This window comes from Alnus glutinosa, chromosome 5 (assembly GCF_958979055.1).
Source record: "Alnus glutinosa chromosome 5, dhAlnGlut1.1, whole genome shotgun sequence".
Lineage (NCBI taxonomy): Eukaryota > Viridiplantae > Streptophyta > Magnoliopsida > Fagales > Betulaceae > Alnus > Alnus glutinosa.
The window spans coordinates 14,352,267-14,377,277 of NC_084890.1; the positions used below are offsets into that span (position 1 = coordinate 14,352,267).

Consider the following 25,011-nt stretch of genomic DNA (forward strand, 5'->3'; position numbering starts at 1 on the left):
TTAATTTCTCTCTCCTGTTTTTATTAAAAAATACAAAGTGCTATATTAGCATAAAATGACTCCAGAAAGACATTAGAAAGAGCTCTAACATTCCTCGTAAACATTTAGGTTTTTGAACACAATACCTGCGTTGGACACCTAGTATAATATAGTCAAATGTTTCAATAAATACCATGTTCCTCCACATGCCTAAGAATTTGTACACTCTGAATCGCAAACTACATAGACAATAAAGGAACATGCCATCATTCCCATTCACCAACTGTTGAAAAATATTTCTAGCAATGGTTGTAAATTTGTAATGAAGTTTTGAAACCTTAACATTAAAATCTCTACGAATCTACTCTCTCAAATGCTGATGGAGGTCAGGTGGGATCATCTCTAAGATTGTGTATTGGGATGAATGTCTTTGTTTGGACAAAATCCCTGTTGTTTGTTTGGGATGCACCAATACTCCACCCACAGTTTGCCTTGCATCAGTTGTCACCTTAATCTTATCAACTGAAACAACTCGTATTAATTTCTTATAAGAAAATAGCGGAATAATAAAATTGAGACGAAGAATTTCATTTTGTTCGGTTTATAAGCTACATCCACAAATTAAAGCCTTAATGCTACATTTTGCTCTTATTCACTTGATGATATTACAATACAAAATACATACTCCTAATTATAGGAGAATTGTGATAGATAAGTTGATTTGATTTCCTGTTATTAGAAAGAGGAGTTGCAGAGGCCACCTACCTTGGGCAAGTGGATTCCTCATTTTAGGCTGTCCGGGGTAGATGAACCCCGCAATCCCCTCTTAGATTGTTCAAATTTTTATAAAATTCGGTCACCCTAATAACAGGAAATCTCAATCCAAGAAAACCCTTGGTTTAAACAAATTTAAACACATAACAATAATAAAATTACTAAATTAATCCCTAAGATTTAGGCCTTTCTAAAATCGATCCCTGGATCTAAAATCGATCCCTGGATCTAAAATCTTTAATTTTTTTTTTCCCCTGCTTTTTGCTGAATAAGAAATTCACTAAAAGAAAGAAAGGTCCAATACATCAAGAGGCAAGGCAAGGCTGCAAGCAGCCACTCGAAAACACTTTTGGTTGATTACAAAAAGGTTAAAATCATACCTAAAACTGATGATAAACAAACAAAAAGATAGATCCCGCTAACTCAGTATGTTCTCTGGAACACCCCCACTTTTCAGAAAGCTTCTTGTTGTGGTATGAATACTTGAAATCATTACAGCCAATTTGCTTGTATCTCACATCTGTATTTTATAGATAATATATATATTCTCAGACAGATTCCTCATCCTTGATAGCAGCCCCATGGATACTGTTATTCCTTTAAATCTAGATATGGTAAAGGTGAGCAATGTTACCCCTCTTCTCACCAGAGCTCACAAAGTTGATACTGGCATCAACAAATTACAATGAGTATGGAGAGAACCAGCGCATCATACATATAATATCTGGCCAACATTCAGGAGACTCTCTTGAGGAACATTGAAGATGGCACTGTTTTCCCTGCATATCTTCCTAAGAAATGCATATATGTAATCAATGGCTATCTTCTTGAAGAACTTTGAATCCCTCCTAGCCTTCACTACTGAATTACCCAATATGTGCACCACCCCCACATCTCTACAAGTATTCAAGAATTCTAACTCATCAATCTCAATCTGGCTGCTTGCTTGACCGTACGACCTGATGGTATTGCTTGCATGTGATGAAGAATTAATGGGCACAATTGAGTCCTCTGATGAGACTGTGTTGCCATTATCATTCTCGAGGGTGTTGCCTGACTGTGCGGTTTGCTCATCAACTAAACCAGACAAGTCTGAGTCTGAACCCCCTTCCATCAAGGACTCATACCGAGCAAACAGGAAGAGGTTATCAAAGAGCTTTTTCTCAAATTCATGATCTTTCTTATGGAGGTCTTGATAGCCATATCTTGCAACACAACGGAACATGTGAAATTTTTTGGGTCCAATCCGCTTTACAAGGAACCTCTCTTCTTCTGGGACCTTGTGGACAGGAAGGTACTTCACACAGACAAACACAACAACGGAGTGAATTGCGGGTAGGTTGGTGATGAAGTGGGAAAAGATGTGGGGTACTCCACTTGCAAGCTCAGTGTACACAAGTCCTATCCCAGGGACCCGGACGAGTCCTAGACTGGGGCCAAGCCCAAGAATCCATGCCATTGAAACCTTACTGTGCAACTCAGTCTCAAAGCGTTTCACTGTACCATAATGCCAAACGTACATGATGATATAAAAGGCTGCTGCAATCACAAGAGGTACCCAACCACCTTGATTCACCTTCAGTAGTACAGCAGAGAAGTAAGTACACTCCACAACCAGTGATAATCCAGTGAAGATCAGCACAATTATCCAATGGCAGCGCCACACCAGTATCATGATCAGAGTCATAAGAAATGTGGTTACCAGCATGACTATCACAACTGCAGTCCCTGTTGTGACATAAATATGTTACTGAATGCAATCTTTATTTGGGTAGCAAAGCTTGAAAGGGAATCATTAGTCATGGAGGCAAAGTTAAATTCAAGAATAGACAAAGTTGAACTAGATTTGCCAGGTAGAATAACCCTAAAATCACCTGCTTCACATCATTCACTGGATACTATTCATGCAAGAGACTGGTTCAATTTATTTGCAAAAGAAAAAACACAAGAATGATACAGGAGAAAAAGCAACAATTCTACAAATAGAAGATGTCAGTATACAGAAATTTAATGGGACAAAGAGATGGGATAATACAATAAATTATCAGTGAATAAATTACATGCGAAGATAGTTGATACAAAGATAGTTAAACTTGTCATTTTCCATAAACATAGATGATATAGATCGTACCGCATTCGACTTCATGAAGGAAATAAGAGAAAGATGTGCGCGTTCAAACGAGAGCCTAGGCCCATTCAAACGAGGCTGCTGGACGAGTTTAGGACGGGCTTCCAGGGAGTCTCAGACGATACCCATTCGACCGAGGAGACTTCCCGAGAAGCTCGGTCAATGGACGGTCGATGCCCATTCAACTGAGTGTTGTATCTTCCAACGATCCAAGACGTTCGGTCGCTAGCCGGTCGAAGCTCATTTGACCGAGGAGTTCATCACAAAGTTTCGTTCGTACGCAATTCGGCAGTTTCGTTTTATTTCGCTTTCCTAGTAGGGTTGGGACTTGTTTTTCTATATAAACTCATTTAGGACTGCCTTAGCCACATTTTATGTTTATTTTTCATCAGTTTTCAATAAGAAACACTCAAAGGCTGAGTTTTCTCATATTTTGCCTCAAATCCTTGATGTTGTTCTTGGTTTTGGGAAGGGTTGTGAGTTTTGTGTTTGTTAATTATGTGACCCACTACGCCATGTTACATCAATTGGTATTAGAGCCAAGTTTCTTTCTAATCATGGCGCGAAGAAGAGCACATGGAGGAGGAAATAGACATGCAACTATTGGTGATGTGTACGAGTGTGAAGAAACAATACGTGATGAACAACTGACAGCACGTTTGCAGCGCTTGGAGGAGCAAATTGATCGGTTTGGTGATTAGCTTAAATGACTTGGGGTCAAATTGGTGTACTATCAGAACAATTTGCCACCATGGGTAGGCCTAACGGTCTTCGCCGTCAAATGAATCCTCATTTCGCGGATGAAGATAAGTATAACGACGAGGATGAACCTATCAATCCGTTTGCGGAGAATCACGTGGTGCACAATCACACTAGCATATGGGAGTCAAGATTCAAACTTGATATCCCGGAATTCCAAGGTGGATTTCTATATATATTATTAAAAAACTCTACAGTGCTTATCTTATCAGCTATGATTTTATATGAAAAGTACATCTTTTTAGAAAACCCTACATAGCTGTTATTATAAACATATGTTAGAGATATTTTCTAAAAAGAAGGCTCATAATAAATGGTGTGATTTCTAAACTTACTGGGAATTTGGACTCATGTATCCTCTTGTGAAATTGTGGTAATTCTACAATTTCATAGATGTTGCAAGAAATGAGGCGGAGGATGAGGATCCCTACTTTATCTGAGGTTGACAATAGTCTCCCTTTTGTTATAGACTAACCTGTCTTCGTCTATTTAAGATATATATTTTTCTAATGTGTTGTCTATGGCACTTTTTGACATACAGTGTAGTAGTGTGTATTCTAAAACGTAAAAGCACATAGTAAATATCTGTTTAATATAAATGTTTTGTCTAGTAGCTCTAATGTATTATGAGAGGGTTATCTAAGATATGTATTTAAGATATGTATTCCGCTGTAAGTTATAAGATGTAGTAGCGTCATGTGAAAAATGAGATATTTCCATTGCGCCCTTGTTTTAAAGGGCGGGGCGTTACAATTGTTGTAGGGAAAGTCTTGGATTTCAAGGAGGCACTTGATGATCGAAGAATTCCTTTGTTGGCAATCAAATTTCGGGGAAGAGCTGTTGTGTGATGGCAACAACTAAAGCAAAGTAGAGTGCAGCAAGGGAAGGAGAGGATCAATAGTTGGGAGAAACTATTGAAGCACATAAGGGCCGCATTCTTTCCCCATAATTGTGTGAGGACCATGTACCAATAACTACAGAATCTCAAGCAAGAGGCAAGGTTCGTGGATGATTTCATGGCGGAGTTCTACAAGTTGGTGGCACATGTGGATTTGGCGAAGTTAGATAATCAATTGGTATAAAGGTATATTGGAGGAATGAAACAACAATTTCAAGACGCCTTGAATTTTTTTGATCCTCTTAATATTTCTGGAGCACATCAAAGGACCTTGCATTTAGAAAAAACGTTGTCTAGGAGGTATTGGGAGTAATAACCACCCTAATTCCACATCCCCCTACACATGGTGCAAATCCACCACCTACACAAACTAGAGGGTAGCTGAATGTGCAGCCTAACAAGGCAGCCTTGACTAGTGCCCCAACACGTTGCTTTAAATGCGGTGAACCGGGTCATAGAATGGTGGAATGTAGAAAGGGTGACCAGTATGGAAAAGGCCTATTGATTGAGTCCAGGGAATCTGGGTATGATGCCTTGGTTGATTTTGAACAAGGGCCTGCAGTTGATGCTGAGGAGCCAATTGATAAGAAACTTGTCCAGGGGAATAAGGGTCCTTTGTTGGCAGTTAGGAGGGCATGCTTAACAACCTGTAAGACTAAAGGGGAAGATTGGAGGCGCAACAATTTCCAATCTACTTGTACAGTGGGAGGGAAAGTGTGTAGGCTCGTGGTTGATTCAGGAAGCTGTGAGAATGTGGTGTCTGAAGAGGTCGTGTAGAAGTTGGGGTTGGAGACAGATAAGCATTTTAGTCCTTACCGGTTGGCGTGACTCAAGAAGGGAGGTAACGGTTTCTAAACGTTGTCTAGTATTCTTTTTTAATGTAGTTGCCATGGATGCTTGTCATCTTTTATTGGGTAGACCATGGCAATATGCAAGGGCTGCCATGCATGATGGGAATAACAACACATATAGCTTCATGTTTGATAACGTGAAAATTGTACTCCTACCAAGCAAGGAGGTTGAGCATAAACCCTCAATTAAAATCTCTTAGCAAGGAAAGAATTTGTTGATGAGATGCTTGCTTCCGGAATTGTATTTGTATTTTTGGGCAAGGAGAGTAGTAAGGGGGGAGTAGCACCGGAACCAATTAGGGGTTTATTGGAGGAGCTTGTTTCTGTGTTCCCAAAGGATTTGCCGGAGGGGTTACCGCCTTTGCGAGACATACGACATCAAATTGATTTGGTGCCGGGTTCTAACCTTCCAATCTCCCCTATTACCACTCAAGTCTTAAGGAGCATGAGTTGCGGCATCAGGTGGAGGCCTTTTTGTCTAAGGGCCATGTCAAACAAAGCCTTAGCCCATGTTCAGTTCCAGCTTTACTCACACCCAAAAAGGATGGGTCACGGCGGATTTGTGTAGACAGCCAAGCCATTAACAAGATCACAGTGAGGCAGGTTTCCTATTCCACGGTTGGATGATGTGTGGATCTGTTGAGTGGAGGTACAGTGTTTAGCAATTTAGATTTGAAGAGCGGATGACATCAGATTAGGATTCGACCTGGTGATGAATGGAAGACAGCATTCAAGATGCGAGAGGGTTGTATGAATGGTTGGTGATGCCATTTGGTTGTCTAACTCCCCTTGTACATTCATGAAGGTGATGAATCAGATCTTCCAGCAGGTTTGTGGCGGTCTATGTTGATGATATTCTCATTTATAGAACTAACATTGATGAGCATCTTCAGCATCTGCGCGAAGTTCTCATGGTGTTGCGCAGGGAGAAGTTCTTTGCTACCACAGCCAACTAGCAAAGTGTTCGTTTATGACGGATTTTGTTCTATTTCTGGGCTATGTGGTGTCAAAAGATGGTTTGTCAATGGATGAGTCAAAGGTTGCAGCTGTCAAGCAATGGGCATTACCTACGACATTGCATGAGGTGCGGAGTTTTCATGGTTTGGTGCCATTCTATTGGTGCTTCATTCATGATTTTAGCACAATCATGGCGCTGATCATAGATTGCATTGGAGCTGGAAAATTCCCTTGGAGCGATGAGGCAACCGTGGCATTCAAGCGGATTAATAAGAAGTTGAGTTCCATTCTTGTTCTAACATTACCAGATTTTTCACAACCATTTGAGTTGCATTGTGATGCATCAAAGGTTGGAATGGGAGTTGTTCTGAGTCAAGGTGAAAGATCAGTGGCCTATTTCAATGAGAAGTTGAGCGGGTCAAAGCTCAACTATAGCACTTATGATGTGGAGTTATATGCCTTGGTTCAATCCTTGAAACATTGGAGTTCGTACTTGGCGTACAAGTTAATCTTGTATTCAGACCACGAAGTGTTGAAGCATCTTCATAGCCTAGATAAACTTTCATCCAGACATGTTGGTTGGGCGGCGTATGTTCAACACTTTTCTTTTGTGATCAAGCATAAGTTGGGAGCTGTGAATAAGGGGGCAGATGCGCTTAGTAGGAAGGCGACTTTATTGACCACAATGAGGACTCAGATACTTGGGTTTAACTTATTTAAAAATTCTTTATCTATTGACCCATATTTTGGCTCTATCGTGAGTGACATGCCAGATGGGTATCACGATGATTACGCTATACATGACGGGTTTCTTTTCAAAGGAAATCAATTGCATTTCCCTGAGGGTAGTCTTCGCTTGAAGATTATTCAAGAGCTACACAATGAAGGTCATGTGAGACGTGACAAAACACTGAAACTTATAGCAGATCAGTTCTATTGGCCAACCATGAGGAAAGAAGTCGCAAAGTTTCTGGAGGGATGCTGGATTTGCCAAGTGTCCAAGGGTACAGCCACTACTGACGAGTTGTACATGTCACTTCCCATTCCGGATCAACCGTGGACGAACGTCAACATGGACTTTGTTTTGGGATTACCGAGGACACAAAGATGTAATGATTCCATCTTTGTTGTGGTTGATTGGTTTTCTAAGATTGCTCATTTTATTGCTTGCAGTAAAACTTCTGATGCGGTGAATGTAGCTCAATTGTATTTCTGAGAGGTTTACCGACTCCATAGATTGCCATTGTCCATTGTTTCTGATCGGGATACTCAATTTCTTAGCCATTTTTGGAGATGTTTGTGGAGATTGTCCAACACAAAGCACAATTCTAGTTGTGCCTATCATCCTTAAACCGATTGCCAAATGGGGGTGGTCAACCAATCATTGGGAGGTTTGCTTAGGAGCTTAGTTGGTATCATCTCAAATCTTGGGATCATAAGCTATTTCAAGCTGAGTTTGCCTACAATCAATCTACAGATAGGAGCACCAATTTTTGTCCTTTCTTTATTGTATATGGAACTAATCCTGGTGTATTGTTGGACTTGGCACCTATTCCTGATTTGAAGTGGGCGAATGCTAAAGCTGAAGATTTTATTGGTTAGATTCAGGAAGTTCACAAAGCTACAGTTTAGAATAAGTGCTGACAAAAAACGGCGTTTCATGGAATTTGAAGGAGGAGATTTTGTGTGGGTTGTATTAACTAAGGATCAATTTCCAGTGGGGGAATATAATAAGCTTCCGGCAAGAAAGATTGGACCATTGGAGATTATGGAAAAGATAAATCCTAATGCATACCAACTTTTAAGCTTCCAAGCACATTCAGACGTCCCATGTGTTCAATGTAAACATCTTGTTCCATACACAAGGAGACTCATCTAATGAGGATGCAAATTCGAGGGCGGATTCTCTCAAACCCGGGGAGGATGATGTAGATCAAATTGCGTTTGACTTCATGAAGAAAATAAGAGAAGGCGTACGCGTTTGAACGAGGCCTTTGGGTGAGTTTAGGACGGACTTACAAGGAGTCTTGGTTGATGGCCAATAGATGCCCGTTCGACTGAGGTGACTTCCCAAGAGGCTCGGTTGATGCCCATTCAATCAAGTGTTGCATCTTACAACAACTTGAGATGTTTGGTTGAAGCTTGTTCGACTGAGGACTTCATCACAAAGTTCCGTTCGAACAGGACTTTTGCCCATTCAAACATGATTCGACGGTTTTGTTTTATTTCGATTTCATAGTAGGGTTTGGACTTGTTTTCTATATAAACTCACTTAGGATAGCCTTAGCCGCAGTTTATGTTTATTTTTCATTTGTTTTCAATAAGAAATACTAAAAGGTTTTTCTCTTATTTTGCCTAAAATCCTTGATTTTGTTCTTGGTTTTAGAAAGAGTTGTGAGTTTTGTGTTTGTTAATTCTACGACAAACTACACCATGCTGCATCAATAGTCCTATCCGGTCCATCCCTTCGGTAAATATTCACATGACTATGGGAAAGTCTAATTTGGAACCTTTATTATCATTCCAGTACTAAACCCTCTCTAAGGAAGCATTACTTTCTATAAGGGTTAGCAAGTAGAAAATCAGCTTCGAACAGCGAAAGTCTCTCAAAGACGAAAACAAAATCTGATTCACAATGCTGGCCCAAAATTTTGAACCAGCAACAGAATATCTTATATGATATTTGAGCCTTATAAGCAGATCTTCAACTAAATCAGGAGATTCCAAACTTTTAATTATTCCATCCACAAAATACGAACTTTATTCATTCATGTCACATCACCAGTGCTCTGAATCATGATCTCCAAACTTGTTTAGAAATCTACAAGCCCTTATGTCCCCAGTTCCTGTTTTTCTCCTCTTTTTTTTCCTCTCTCATCCCTCTTTTTCCTTGGGTACCTCATATTAGTTTTGAATGCTTTACACTTGCCAACATTTACCCAATGCAAACTCAATTTTCCAGTGGTTTACTCACCATTTTAGCAACTTTATCCAGCTGACGTTTATCTTTCTTTCAGGCCTAAGACTATGCTTTATATATAGTATTCTAATTTTAATTTTATTGTAATGGAGTTCTTCTCAGAATTTGATCGTGAACTAACAAGCAAGATGTAGAGCCCCACACAAACAACCCAGCCCCAAAGGATCCACCTTAATCTGTTGATGGACCATAAATACAAAATTAATTTGGTTAAACATACTTCTGATAATTGATCCAAACAATCAAACTGAGTAGATGACAATCTAATGCAAGGATTCCAACTATAAACTATTCCGATCCCACATAAGAAAGTTTTACACACTAAAATAGTGGGAAACCAAATGAGTTTGGACCATATGACTAATCAAGATCCACCACAAGATTGAAATCCATTAAACGTGTTAAAAGATCCAACAGAGTATAGACATACCAGAAGCATTTCCAATTTGGGTTTGATTTCTGAATCCAGCTGTCACCGCAATGCAAAGAATCATAAGGATCCAATTAATATCTGGAATATATATCTGGTTAGGGAACGTCTTTGAGGTATGTACAACTTTCACTCTTGGGAAACAGCCAAGTGCAAGGGCCTGCTTAACTAATGAAAAGGTTGCAGATATGGTAGCCTGACTTGCAACAACAGCAGCTGCAGTTGCAACAAGAAACACTGGCCAATATATGCTATCTGCAGAACGATGAAAAAGCAGCATCTGTCAGACAACCCCTTACCACATAGAATGGTAATCATCCCTCTGGAAAAAATTATAAGGATAAATTTTACGTAATGCTTAAACCTAACTGACTTCTACTTTACATTAGTCCCCATACCTTAAATCATTTCCAACTATTTATGAATGTTCCACAATGATTGTGAAGCTCCTTCTGACTGATACTAGAACAAAAAAAATGAACTACTGCTACTATATTGTGAACAATAAACACTTATCTCCAACTATCTTATTCTAGAAAATTTAGCAACTAATTCACACATCATGATAATCACAAACCAATAAGTTGTTCGAGAAATCAAATTACTACTGTAATCTAATTCTCTATTATTATCAACTACCGCAGCGTGAAAAAACCCGCTTTCTAGAAACTATCAAAAGATACATGGAAAGGCAGCTCCAAAGATTTCAGGAGACCATTTTCCAATGATTTAATGAGTTTGGGTGTTAGGGATAGTGCCCTAAAACTCAATTTTTGTTTGACATTTTATCATTAATAAAGTTCTATATTTTCTAAGAATCTCAAGAACATTGCGCATTGCATGTTTATCTGATAAATATAGTCCATAAGTTACATTGTATATGGTTTAAGTAGGTTAATAAGATTAATACACAGAAAATCTAAATCATAATTTTGTGGCTCATAAACCCTAGTTTGAAGTCGGTAATAGAATTGTGCATTTCATCTAATAAGACTATAACATATCAATTATGATTATCTATCTCGATCATGGAAGTAGGGACTTTTGATTGAGATGTTGATGTATTTGGAATGTACTGAACTGGACCACAGTGAATTGTTATTTTATAAACCATTGTCAATAGAATAACTTGAACTCACGACTTAGCATTGACTCTCAATCCTAAAAGTAATGAGAACTTAAATGTGAAGTATAGATCATTTTGATGTATTTAGAAGTGAGATCTTGCGTGGCCAACATCTAAATGCACTGGGTGATCGCATGTAGCATCATAGAATACTACTCATCAACAAGAAATCCAAAATCTCTTTATGAAATAAGAAATATCCATTTGAAATAGATTCAATGGGAATTGATTATTCTAAGTCTCGGGTCTGAGCATTTTAGTAAAAAGTTACTAAAATAAATATATGTTGAAAATAACGGATCTTTCCATATTGGGTCCTGATTTTATTCTCTGATTTATTCTGATTGTATTTTCTTTCCATATTAGTTCGTAGGGTTTCTCTATTTAAAACGATGTAATCGCATGAGGTGAATATGAATGAGAATAATTCTTCTTCCTCAAAGTTTCAACATGGTATCAGAGCCAACCTAGGGCTTCGTTCGTTTCTAGGTGCTTGGGTTGTCCATTCGTTTCCTATACTCCTCTACCGGACCACGGTCTTGCTACGCCTACCCTTTGGGATTGTGCAACTAGATGTAGCTCACCATAATCTAGGTTGCATAACTCACAGAAGGTATTATCGGCGTTCTCTGGGCTGTCCATCCGACGAATGTCAGCATTTTTTGGTGAACACCGATCCATCCCGAACACTACTCAGTGTGTTTGATGGATCGATCGTAAACAAGGTGGCCTTCCTTGTTTTGTTCGGCAAGTTCTGGTTCACCCTGGAGTTTTTTGAGGCCTACCGGCGAACGTGAGTGGTGGCACGTGGACCTCCGGTGACTGCGAGACGGTTCTGTCTCGGCTTGACTAAACGACACGTCGTTTATAACAAAATGACATGTTGTTTAGAAAGGGTTCCAAGTTTGTCGTTGACTTTGCTAAACGACTTGTAGTTAAGGCAAAAAAAAAAAAAAAAAAAAAAACTGATTGCAGAATGAAGAACCTATTTTTCTAGTTCAATTTCTAGTTCTCTTTTCTTTGTAATTTTTTCTTTTTTTTGAGTCCACCAGTTGTGTTGGAGCACTATAGTCGGTAGGATGTCTGATTCAAAAATGTCAGAGACAAATCAGACGAAAGGGGTAGAGCGTCTGGTGGTGACCTCCTTTGGTGAAAATCCAACTCTTCAAATCACAACGGTCAAATTGGATGGGCTCAATTATCTTGTTTGGTCATAATCAACTCTTTTATCTATTAAGAGCAGAAGGAAGATGGGATACTTGAATGGCAGAATTCAAGAACCATAGCCCAATGATCCCGCCTATGATAAGTGGGAAGCAAAAAATTCTACAGTTATGTCATGGTTACTGCATTCAATGCAACCAAAAATCAGTCAGGGGTACTTATTCCTTCATACGGCCAAAGAAGTTTGGGATGCTGCTGCTGCTCAGACATATTCCAAAGTGGGGAATGCTGCACTGAAGTATGACTTGAAGCGCCGAATCCATGGCCTCACGCAAGGTGATTCCCTAGTTGCCACTTATTTTCATAAACTTCGTAGTTTGTGGTAGGAGTTAGGTCATTATCAGATTTTACAGCCTATGTGCGCTGTTGATGCCACTCAAATTAAGAAGATGATTGAAGAAGAACACATCTATGAGTTCTTGGGTGGATTGAATTCCGAGTATGATACTGTGCAGGTTCAAATTTTTGGGAAGGAGCTTCTTCTATCACTACAAGAGGTGTTTTCTTACATTCAAAATGAGGAGAGTCGTCGTAGCACTAAGCTTCATTCTAGTTCACAGTCCCAATCCACTCTTGTGGGGGCATCTCAACGCACTTCGAGCAACAGTTCCAAATTTCGAGATGGGACTACTGAAAAATAACGGACCTTTCCATATTGGGTCTTACCTGATTACGTTTTATTCTCTGATTTTATTCTGATTGTATTGCCTATTTTCTTTCCATATTAGTTCGTAGGGTTTCTCTATTTAAACGATGTAATCGCATGAGATCATAAAGTAATAAGAATAATTCTTCTTCCTCTACGTTTCAACATGGTATCAGAGCCAACCTAGGGTTTCGTTCATTTCTGGGTGCTTGGGTTCTACGTTCGTTTCCTAATTTTCTCTGCCGCATCATTGTTTTGCCGCGCCTTCCCTTTGGGATTGTGCAACTAGATGTGGCTCACCATAATCTAGGTCGCACAACCCACAGAAGGTATTAACGGCAGATTTTGGGCTGGTCTTCCGACGAACGTTGGCGTTTTTGGTGAACACTGATCCATCTCGAATACTACTCGGTGTGTTTGATGGACCAATTGCAAACAAGGTGGCCTTCCTTGTTTGGTTCAACGAGTTCTGGTTCATCCTGAAGTTTTTGAGGCCTACTAGCGGACGTGAGCGGTGGCGAGTGGAGCTCCGGCGACGGCGAGACTGTTCTGCTTGACTAAACGACACGTCGTTTATCACAAAACAACATGTCGTTCAAAAGAGGTTCCAGGTTTGTCGTTCACCCTACTAAACAACCTGTAGTTTAGGCAAAAAAAAAGGGTTACAAAATGAATCACCTATTTTTATGGTTCAATTTCTAGTTCCATCTTTCCTTGTAATTTATATATATATATATATTTTGAGTCCACCAATTGTGTTGGAGCACTATAGTTGGTAGGATGTCTGATTCAAAAATGTCGGAGACAAATCAGACAAAAGGGGCAGTGAGTCAGGTGGTGACCTCCCTTGGTGACAATCCAACTCTTCAAATCACAAACTGTCAAATTGGATGGGCTCAATTATCTTACTTGGTCACAATCAGCTCTTTTATCTATTAAGAGTAGAGGGAAGATGGGATACTTGAATGGCAGAATTCAAGAACCACAGTCCAATGATCCCGCTTATGATAAGTGGGAAGCAGAAAATTTCACAGTTATGTCATGATTACTGCATTCAATGCAACCAGAAATCAGTTAGGGGTACTTATTTCTCCATACGAACAAAGAAGTTTGGGATGCTGCTGCTCAGACATATTCCAAAATAGGGAATGCTGCACTGTAGTATGACTTGAAGCGTCGAATCCATGGTCTCACGCAAGGTGATTCTCTAGTAGCCACTTATTTTCATAAACTCTGCAGTTTGTGGTAGGAGTTAGATCATTATCAGAATTTGCAGCCTATGTGCGCTGTTGATGCCGCTCAAATTAAGAAGATGATTGAAGAAGAACGCATTTATGAGTTATTGGGTGGATTGAATTCAGAGTATGATCCTGTGCGGGTTCAGATTTTTTGGAAGGAGCTCCTTCCATTACTACAAGAGGTGTTTTCTTACATTCAAAATGAGGAAAGTCGTCGTAGCGCTATGCTTCATTCCAGTTCACAGTCCCAATCCGCTCTTGTGGGTGCAACTCAACGCACTCCGAGCAACAATTCCAGATTTCGAGATAGGGACAGAACAGCAGATGCGACCTCAGATGACAAAGACAAATTATTCTGTGACCACTGTAATAGGTCACGACATACTCGGGAGACTTGTTGGAAGCTTCATGGCCGTCCTACCCGAGGTCATGGGGGTCGCACAGGTGGAGGATTTAGACCTCGAGCCCATCATACTTCTACAGTTGGGACGACCACTCCCACACTTGATACGTCCTCCTCTACTACAGATATAGGGGGACTGAGTAAAGACGAGGTAGAAGCACTCCGTCGACTTATGTCTCGACCGGACACACCTGCTACCGCAGCATCATCCTCCGCTTTTACAGGTAATTTCGCCACTGCTCTGAATGCATCTGCTACTCCACCTGATAATCCATGCGTCATTGACTCAGGTGCCTTTGATCATATGATTGGTATGTCTCTTTTATTTTCGTCATATAATCCTTGTTCAGGTAGAGACAAAGTTAGAATAGTTGACGGTTCTTTGTCGCCAGTATCAGGTAAAGGATTCCTGTTACCCCTTCTATGACCTTGACCTCTATTCTTCATGTCCCTAACCTTGCTACTAAACTTTAATCCATTGCACGTATTACCATTGAGTTGAATTGTCGTGTAATCTTTTACTCTTACTATTGCTCCTTTCAGGACCTAGCCACGGGGAAGATGATTGGCAGTGGTAGTTTGAAGGATGGCCTATACTATCTGGACTCTCAGCCCGACACACATGGTCGGCTCATACAGGCTTATCATATAGTTCGGGCGGATGACTCGGCAGCTAGAATCTGGCTCTGGCATCAACATTTAGGGCATCCTTCGTTTTTAATTTTGCAACGCATGTTTCCTGTGTTATTTTTGCATAATAATGTTTCTAAGTTTCAATGTGAAACTTGTGAACTTTCAAAACACCATCGTGTGTCTTTTTCTCCTAGTATCAATAAAAGTGATGCACCTTTTGTTCTTGTTCATACTGATGTGTGGGGTCCTTCACAAGTGGTTTCTTTATCTGATTCTCGGTGGTTTGTGTCTTTTATTGATGATTTTTCCCGAATCACATGGGTCTACTTGTTAAAGGACAAAAGGAATGTGTTTTCTATGTTTTAGATGTTTTATAAGATGGTTCAGACTCAATTCAATGCCACAATTAAAATTGTTCGCTCTGACAATGGGGGCGAATAAAGATCTAGTAATCTCGAGGCCTATTTTCGCGAACTCAGCATTATCCACCAAACCACGTGTGTTGATACTCCACAGTAAAATGGTGTGGCTGAACAGAAAAATTGGCACTTGTTAGAGGCAACTCATTCCCTTATGCTTGACACGCATGTTCCTAAATCTTATTTGGGGGGGGGGCCTTACTCACTACTACATATCTCATCAATAGGATGCCTTCTCAGGTTCAAGATTTCCAAACACCCCTTGAGGTGTTGTCCCCACCTCTCTCTACTGCAAAAGGTGTTTCTCCAAAAGTTTTTGGTTGTTTTTGCTTTGTCCATATTCATGGTCCTACTAGGAGTAAGTTAGACCCCCGATCCCTCAAATGTGTCTTTGTTGGCTACTCTCCCACTCAAAAGGGGTACAAATGTTATCACCCTCCATCCAGAAAATACTGTCTCTATAGAAGTCACTTTCTTTGAACAACAATCTTACTTCTCGTCCACTCCTACTCCTCTTTAGGAGGAGAGTAAGATTGAAGAGGATGAGGATTTTTTGAGTCCGTTACCTGTCCCTACTCCTATGCCAGAGCCGGAGCAACAACAGGTTACTAATGAGTCTCCAACTGAACCTACTGATCAGCCATGTGCACCACCTGTGGAAGAGTTGAGAGTTTACTCCAGACGCTAGAAAGCTAAGACCATTCCTGATGCTACATGCCAAACATCTGATTCGGGCTCAGGTACGACTCCTTTAGGTATTACTCCATCTACTTTTGATATGAATTCTGTAATACCTGTTGTTTATGATACAAGTCAGCCCATTGCACAACACAAAGGAGTTAGGTCATGTACACACCATCCAGTGTCTGATTTTGTTTCTTATCAACATCTCTCTTCACCATATCGTTCCTTTGTATTCAAATTGTCTTCTGTGTTTGTTCATAGAAATCTACAAGAGGCACTTAATGATCCAAAATGGAGGACAGCGATGCATGAAGAGATGGAAGCTCTTCACAAGAACAAGACTTGGGATTTGGTTAAATTACCTAATGGAAAGAAGGTTGTTGGCTGCAAGTGGGTGTTCACTATAGCATAAGGCCGATGGTTCTGTGGAACGATACAAAGCCAGACTTGTTGCAAAAGGCTTTACCCAAACCTATGGGATTGATTATGAGGAAACATTTGCACCTGTAGCAAAGATGAACTCAATTAGGGTTCTATTATCTATAGCTACAAACTTAAATTGGCTTCTACATCAATTTGATGTAAAAAAATGCATTTTTCATGGAAACCTAGAAGAAGAAGTTTACATGGAAATTTCCCCTGGATTGGAAGATTCGTCCTCAACAAGAAAAGTGTGCAAAGTGAAGAAGTCTTTGTATGGCTTGAAACAATCTCCAAGAGCATGGTTTGAGCGGTTTTCCCGGGCTATGTAGAGATTTGGTTACAACCAGAGCCAGGCTGATCATACATTTTTCATCAAGCATTCCTCTCAAGGAAAGGTAACAACTTTAATTGTATATGTTGATGATATTGTCTTGACAGGCAATGATGATGGGGAGATGCAAAACTTAAAACATCGCCTTGCAAATGAGTTTGAAATAAAAGACTTAGGGACTCTGAAGTACTTTCTAGGCATTAAGGTAGCAAGGTCAAAGCATGGTATATTTATCTCCCAACAAAAATACATACTTGATCTTAAAGAAACAGGAATGCTCGGGTTTAAAGCTACTGACAATCCAGTAGAGGTAAATGTTAAACTTGGAGAATGCGGCGAAAGCCCCTTGGTGGATAAGGGCAGATATCAGCGATTGATTGGGCGATTGATTTATCTATCCCATACCCATCCAGACATTGCATATGTTGTTAGTGTGGTAAGTCAATTCATGCATTCTCCGTGAAAGCCTCACATGGAAGCTGTTTATCGCATTCTTCGCTACTTAAAATCCTCACCGGGTAAGGGATTGTTGTTTTCTCAACATGATCATTTGAAAATAGAAGCCAATATAGATGCAGATTGGACTAGCTCGATTACAGATCGAAGGTCTACATCAAGTTATTGTAAATTTGTGGGAGATAATTTGGTTACATGGCGGAGTAAGAAACAGTCCATGGTTGTCAGATCTAGTGCAAAGACGAAATTTAGAGCTATGGCTCCAAGGACTCAATGCGACTGTATTGTGACAACAAGGCAGCCATCAGTATTGCTCATAATCCAGTCCAACATGACCGAACCAAACATGTTGAGATTGATCGACACTTCATTAAAGAAAAACTCAAAGAAGGTATCATTTGCACACCATATGTGAAGACTGGAGAACAATTGGCAGATATGTTGACAAAGGGTGTTTCTAGTGGTACTCTTCATTCAGCCTTATCCAAGTTAGGCATGCGAGACATCTATGCCTCAGCTTGAGGAGGAGTGTTGAAAATAACAGACCTTTCTATATTGGGTCTTACTTGATTACGTTTTATTCTATGATTTTATTCTGATTGTATTGCCTATTTTCTTTCCATATTAGTTCGTAGGGATTCTCTTTTTAAACGATGTAATCGCATGAGATCATAAAGTAATAAGAATAATTCTTCTTCCTCTACGTTTCAACAAGGACTTCGGATGATAAAGATAAATTATTATGTGACCACTGTAATAGGTCACGACATACTCGGGAGACTTGTTGGAAGCTTCAGGGCCGTCCTACTCGAGGTCTTGGAGGTCGCACAGGTAGAGGATTCAGACCTCGAGCCCAACATACTTCCACAGTTAAGATGGCCACTCCCACACTTGATACTTCTTCCTCTACTACAGATACAGGGGGACTGAGTAAAGACGAGGTAGAAACACTCCATCGACTTATGTCTCGATTGGACACACCTAGGGGTGGGCAAATTATCCGCCTACCGCCTACCGACCGCTTACCGAACCGAACTGAACCGCCTACCGACTCTGCCGACTAATTTTCGGTTCGGTAGTCGGTATAAAATTTTATTTCGAAAGTTGGTTTGGTAACCGAGCCGAGCCGAACCGCCGTTTAAGCTGTAACCGAACCGAACCGCCTTTGATTTCGAACCGATTAACCGAACCGACATAAAATGAAACGATGTCGTTTTAGTAAAAACGAAACGTTTGATCCTATTTTTTTTCCTTTAAAAAAATCAAAACGACGTTGTTTCATTACCCATGTTAACTGAATATTAACCGACTTAACCGACCACCTATTAACCGCTTTACCGACTTAACCGACCGCCTATTAACCGCTTTACCGACTTAACTGACCGCCGATTAACCGCTTAACCAACTTAAACCGACCGCTTATTAATCGCTTAACCGAAATAAATTCATCGACTATATTCCGACAAAAGTCGGTTAACCGACTTAACCGCCTACCGAACCGATGCCCACCCCTAGACACACCAGCTACTGCAGCATCAGCCTCGTTTCTTATAGGTAATTTAGCCACGGTTCTAAATGCATTTGCTACTCCACCTGATGATCTGTGGGTCATTGACTCCGGTGCCTTTAATCATATGACTAGTATGTCTCCTATATTTTCATCATATAATCCTTGTTTAGACAGAGACAAAGTTAGAATAACTGACAGTTCTCCGTCGCCAGTATCGGGTAAAGGATCTGCTTCTGTGTCCCCTTCTATGACCTTGGCCTTTGTTCTTCATGTCCCTAACCTTTCAGGACCTAGCCACGGGGAAGATGATTGGCAGTGGTAGTTTGAAGGATGGCCTATACTATCTGGACTCTTAGCTCGACAAACATGGTCGGCTCATACAGGCTTATCATACAGTTCGGGCGGATGACTCGGTAGCTAGAATCTGGCTCTGGCATCAACATTTAGGGCATCCTTCGTTTTTAATTTTGCAACACATGTTTCCTGTGTTATTTTTGCATAATAATGTTTCTAAGTTTCAATGTGAAACTTGTGAACTTTCAAAACACCATCGTGTGTCTTTTTCTCCTAGTATCAATAAAAGTGATGCACCTTTTGTTCTTGTTCATACTGATGTGTGGGGTCCTTCACAAGTGGTTTCTTTATCTGGTTCTCGGTGGTTTGTGTCTTTTATTGATGATTTTTCCCGAATCACATGGGTCTACTTGTTAAAGGACAAAAGGAATGTGTTTTCTATGTTTTAGATGTTTTATAAGATGGTTCAGACTCAATTCAATGCCACAATTAAAATTGTTCGCTCTGACAATGGGGGCGAATAAAGGTCTAGTAATCTCGAGGCCTATTTTCGCAAACACAGCATTATCCACCAAACCACGTGTGTTGATACTCCACAGTAAAATGGTGTGGCTGAACGGAAAAATTGGCACTTGTTAGAGGTAACTCGTTCCCTTATGTTTGACAAGCATGTTCCCAAATGTTATTGGGGGGACGCCTTACTCACTGCTACATATCTCATCAATAGGATGCCTTCTCGGGTATTAGATTTCAAAACACCCCTCGAAGTGTTGTCCCCACCTGTCTCTATTGCAAAAAGGTGTTTCTCCAAAAGTTTTTGGTTGTGTTTGCTTTGTCCATATTCATGGTCCTACTAGGAGTAAGTTAGACCCTCGATCACTCAAATGTGTCTTTGTTGGCTACTCTCTCACTCAAAAGGGGTACAAATGTTATCACCATCCACTCAAAAGGGGTACAAAGTCACTTTCTTTGAGCAACAATCCTACTTCTCGTCCGCCCCTACTCCTCTTCAGGGGGAGAGTCAGATTGATGAAGAGGATTTTTTAAGTCCGTTACCTATCTCTACTCCTATGCCAAAGCCAGAGCAAGAACAACAACAGGTTACTAATGAGTCTCCAACTAAACCTATTGATCAGCCATCTGCAACACCTGTGGAAGAGTTGAGAGTTTACTCCAAACGCCAGAAAGTTAAGACAATTCCTGATGCTATATGCCAAACATCTAATCCGGGCTCAGGTACTACTCTGTCTACTTTTGATATGAATTCTGTAATACCTGTTGTCAATGATACAAGCTTGCCCATTGCACAACGCAAAGGAGTTGGGTCATGTACACACCATCTAGTTTCTGATTTTGTTTCTTATCAACATCTCTCTTCACCATATCGTTCCTTTGTATCCAAATTGTCTTCTGTGTCTATTCCTAGAAATCTACAGGAGGCACTTAGTGATCCAAAATGGAGGACAGCGATGCATGAAGAGATGGAAGCCCTTAACAAGAACAGGACTTGGGATTTGGTCAAATGACCTAATGGAAAGAAGGTTGTTGGCTGCAAGTAGGCGTTCACTATCAAGCATAAGGCCGATGGTTCTGTGGAACGCTACAAAGCCAGACTGGTTGCAAAAGGCTTTACCTAGACCTATGGGATTGATTATGAGGAAACATTTGCACCTGTAGCAAAGATGAACTCAATTAGGGTTCTATTATCTATAGCTGCAAACTTGGACTGGCCTCTACATCAATTTGATGTGAAAAATGCATTTCTGCGTGGAGACCTAAAAGAAGAAGTTTACATAGAAATTCCCCCTGGACTGGAGGATTCGTCCTCAGCAAGAAAAGTGTGCAAACTAAAGAATGCTTTGTATGGTCTGAAACAATCTCCAAGAGTATGGTCTGAGCAGTCTTCTCGGGCTATGCAAAGATTTGGTTACAAGCAGAGTTAGGTTGATCATACACTTTTCATCAAGCATTCCTCTCAAGGAAAGGTAACAGCTTTAATTGTGTATCTTGATGATATTGTCTTGACATGCAATGATGATGGGGAGATGCAGAACTTAAAACATCGTCTTGCAAATGAGTTTGAAATAAAAGACTTGGGGACTCTGAATTACTTTCTGGGCATTGAGGTGGCAAGGTCAAAGCATGGTATATTTATCTCCCAACGAAAATACATACTCGATCTTCTTAATGAAACAGGAATGCTCGGGTGTAAAGCTACTGACAATCGAGTAGAGGTAAATGTTAAACTGGGAGAATGTGGCAAAAGCTCCTTGATGGATAAGGGCAGATATCAGCGATTGGTTGGGCGATTGATTTATCTATCCCATATCCGTCCAGACAATACATATGATGTTAGTGTGGTGAGTCAATTCATGCATTCTCCGAGAGAGCCTCACATGGAAGCTGTTTATCGCATTCTTCGCTACTTAAAATCCTCACCGGGTAAGGGACTGTTGTTTTCTCCACATGATCACTTGAAAATAGAAGTCTATACAGATGCAGATTGGGCTGGCTCGATTACAGATCGAAGGTCTACATCAGGTTATTGTAGACTTGTGGGAGGTAATTTGGTTACATGGCAGAGTAAGAAACAGTCTGTGGTTGCCAGATCAAGTGCAGAGGCGGAATTTAGAGCTATGGCTCAAGAAGTGTGTGAAACATTATGGTTGAAAATACTCTTGACAGAGCTTAGGTTTGACTCCAAGGACTCAATGCGACTGTATTGTGACAACAAGGCAGCCATCAGTATTGCTCATAATCTAGTCCAACATGACTGAACCAAACATGTTAAGATTGATCGACACTTCATTAAAGAAAAACTCAGAGAAGATATCATCTGCACACCATATGTGAAGACTGGAGAACAATTGGCGGATATTTTGACAAAGAGTGTTTCTAGTGGTACTCTTCATTTAGTCTTATCCAAGCTGGGCATGCAAGACATCTATGCCTCAGCTTGAGGGGGAGTGTTGAAAATAACGGATCTTTCCATATTGGGTCCTGATTTTATTCTCTGATTTATTCTGATTGTATTTTCTTTCCATATTAGTTCGTAGGGTTTCTCTATGGTTTCTCTATTTAAAATGATATAATCGCATGAGGTGAATATGCAATGAGAATAATTCTTCTTCCTCTACGTTTCAACAATATACTCCCTAGAATTGGACTCTAACAGTATAAGAATAATCAACAGATTAAATCGAAGACTCAAAGAATTGAGAGAAAGTTAAAATAAAGTGACTGTATATTTATTTTGACTTTATTTCGCAATGGATATTTCATAGAGGGTTCATATGCAATTATAATAAGTCAAGAGAGCTCTTGTATAATAAAATATATCCTAGAACACAATTACAACTTTTTAGTAGAATAAGTTGTAATTAATGGTAACTTAGGACAAATCATGAGATGACACGTGTCCTAAGCCCATTCAAGCTAGGTTTTATTTTCTCTTGGGGTTCATCCTCAAGCTATAAGAAACCTATTAGGGGTTGGCCAAATTACACTAGGAGAATACTCCTAGAGGTGTGCGGCCACTGGTCTCTAGGTCTTACAAGCCTATTTAAGGAGTGTTCATGTGTAGTTAGAGCCCACACTCTTGGCCTTCAATAGACATTGAGGAGAAGATCAAAGGAGTTTGAAAGAGTATCAAAACTGATTTTTGAAATTGCACAATTCAAGGTATGTGATTCTTGCTTAACTTTGTGCTTGTGTGCTTATTTTGAAAAGTTTGTGATACATGCAACACATGAGGTTTCATTCCTATTTTCTTCTGCTGCTCTTGATGTGTTTGTGATGCACATCGGTTTCCAACATTAATGGGCCACCAAGTTCAAGTGCAAATATCCAAGTCATTATGGCGGCCTACTCACACAAAAACACTGGAGGTTACGTCTGTATCCAGATCACACTCTGTAGACCCTGCTTTTAAGGACAAGCATAAGCTAAAATCCTTTTCTACTTTGCCTCTATCACATTTATGATCATTATGTATCAGATCACAAGCCCTGAGAAAGAGTAATGGTGGGTTTACGGTTCAACTTATTCTACATTCCATCTTAATAAAAAGTCTCTGCATGACTTCTCAATGTCCACATTACACTCAAGCAGAAAAACTTTCAGGTATTCACATTTTTTTTTGAAAAACTTTTTATCTATTTTGGCACCACATATTAATAAGTTTCTAGAGCTATCTGCATTCATGAATTACAGACTGAAGATCATAGAACAAACCTGGAATTGAATGATAAAATGCACCCCCGACATTATCTGGGTTCTTCAAAAGATATGCTGCTTGTCCAGAATAGGCTAAAAGAAGGCAAGGAAATACAATTACTGTGAAAGCAATCTGTATGGATGAAACTGGAAAATGGGATAGGTCAGCAAAAAGTGCCTCCGTTCCTGTAATAGATCACATGTAGTCAAGGGAATAAAATTCACCAGTTTTTTACGTGATTTTCATGCAATTGAAAGGGCAATATTATTTTTTTAAAATTATATATGTTAAAAAAAATAAAAAAATAAAAAGAAAAGAAAAGGAAAATAGATCAACTGCCATAATAAAAAGTTTTACCTGTTATACTAAGCATAATACCTCCAAGGGATGTCCAGCTGTCTCTCCCTCCCCTTCTAAAGTAACGATATATACAAACTGGAGAAAAAGCTTTCAAGACACTGCTATCATATCTCCAAATATTGAACATGCCAATACCTCCAATTAAGAGAAACCAAACAAGAACAACTGGAGCAAATAACCAACCAACTTTATCTGTACCATAGTGTTGCATGCTAAATAAACCTACTATTATAGCAACAGCAACAAGCACAACTACATCTGCATCACAGTAATAGCGGAAGTTATAAATTGTTAGTAAACTGAAAATGTGAAAGAGTTAAAGATATAAGGAAGTAAATAAAGACAATGCTTTGATCCAGAAGCATGGAGATACCATTATTTATCACGGGGTGGCCCACATTTATCCCACCAACAGCAGATAGAACTGCAAGAGATTGTATGGTTAAGCATCTTTTAAGGAGAGAACTAACAATAACAATTACCGTGTAATTTTCAAAAATTTCGCCCTTAAGACATTTTTTTTTTTTTGGTAAATGTATCATAAATTCCTGAGTCAACGCGCAATTTTAAAAAATCACTCCCTCACCTTTTAAAAATAGAGATTCGCTCCTTAAGTTTTTCACAAATTTGAAAATGATCATTCCGTGTTTTTTCTGTCCAGTTTCTCAATGTCTGTTAGAGTGAGTCACTGTTTATCCACATAAGCATTGATACATCAGCTAAAATGACACCATTTAGGTTTTTTTTTTGCCAAATCATCTTAAATTAATTTTTTTTATTAAAATCTAAAAAAAAAAACTATTGCTGATGCAATTAAGCTGAAAGTGAATGTGAAACAGAGTTGGACGAGAGAGTGGTTTGAGTTGAAGAAGTTGTTTGATTTTTTTATTCCATTTTATATGAAGAATAATTGATCTGTAAAAAGGAAATTGAAGCACATGGGAACAATGAACAATTTGCTAGAAAGAGAAGATGGTAGGCATGGTGTTTATTAACACACAACACACTCCTAACTCGTCTCTAACACATAAGAGTTCTAGTGAGTGTATTGATAGGACTTCCGGTAGTTCACAACTCCTAGTGACAGTCGGTTCCTAGGGATAAGAGTTCTACTTGTATTTAAATTAGTCTTAGATTACTGATTACAGTTTGTATTAGATAAGACTTATCTCCAAGAGATAGTATTAGATCAGGAAGCGAGAAGCTAGAAGTTAGAAGTTATCTTGTATTCTATGTAATCTCTATATATATTGAATAGACGCTCACTAGATGAGCAAGCATTCAAAGCCAAA

The 25,011-nt window shown here is 39.6% G+C and overlaps 1 protein-coding gene across 5 annotated transcripts in view; it reads right to left on the reverse strand.

Moving 5' to 3' along the window:
• Nucleotides 1-1,011: 1,011 nt before the first annotated feature.
• Nucleotides 1,012-25,011, reverse strand: part of LOC133868083 (potassium transporter 11-like) — a 45,625-nt gene continuing 21,625 nt past the window's right edge. For 4 of the 5 annotated variants that reach the window (XM_062304899.1, XM_062304900.1, XM_062304901.1 and 1 more), the window contains 5 exons: nt 24,093-24,143; nt 23,717-23,977; nt 23,377-23,544; nt 9,757-10,011; nt 1,012-2,481 (listed from right to left, as the gene is read on the reverse strand). In XM_062304899.1, coding sequence (XP_062160883.1) covers nt 1,463-2,481; nt 9,757-10,011; nt 23,377-23,544; nt 23,717-23,977; nt 24,093-24,143 — 1,754 coding nt within the window. In that variant the 3' untranslated portion in view covers nt 1,012-1,462. The remainder of the gene's footprint in view (nt 2,482-9,756; nt 10,012-23,376; nt 23,545-23,716; nt 23,978-24,092; nt 24,144-25,011) is intronic. The other variant, XM_062304903.1, reaches the window with a different exon arrangement.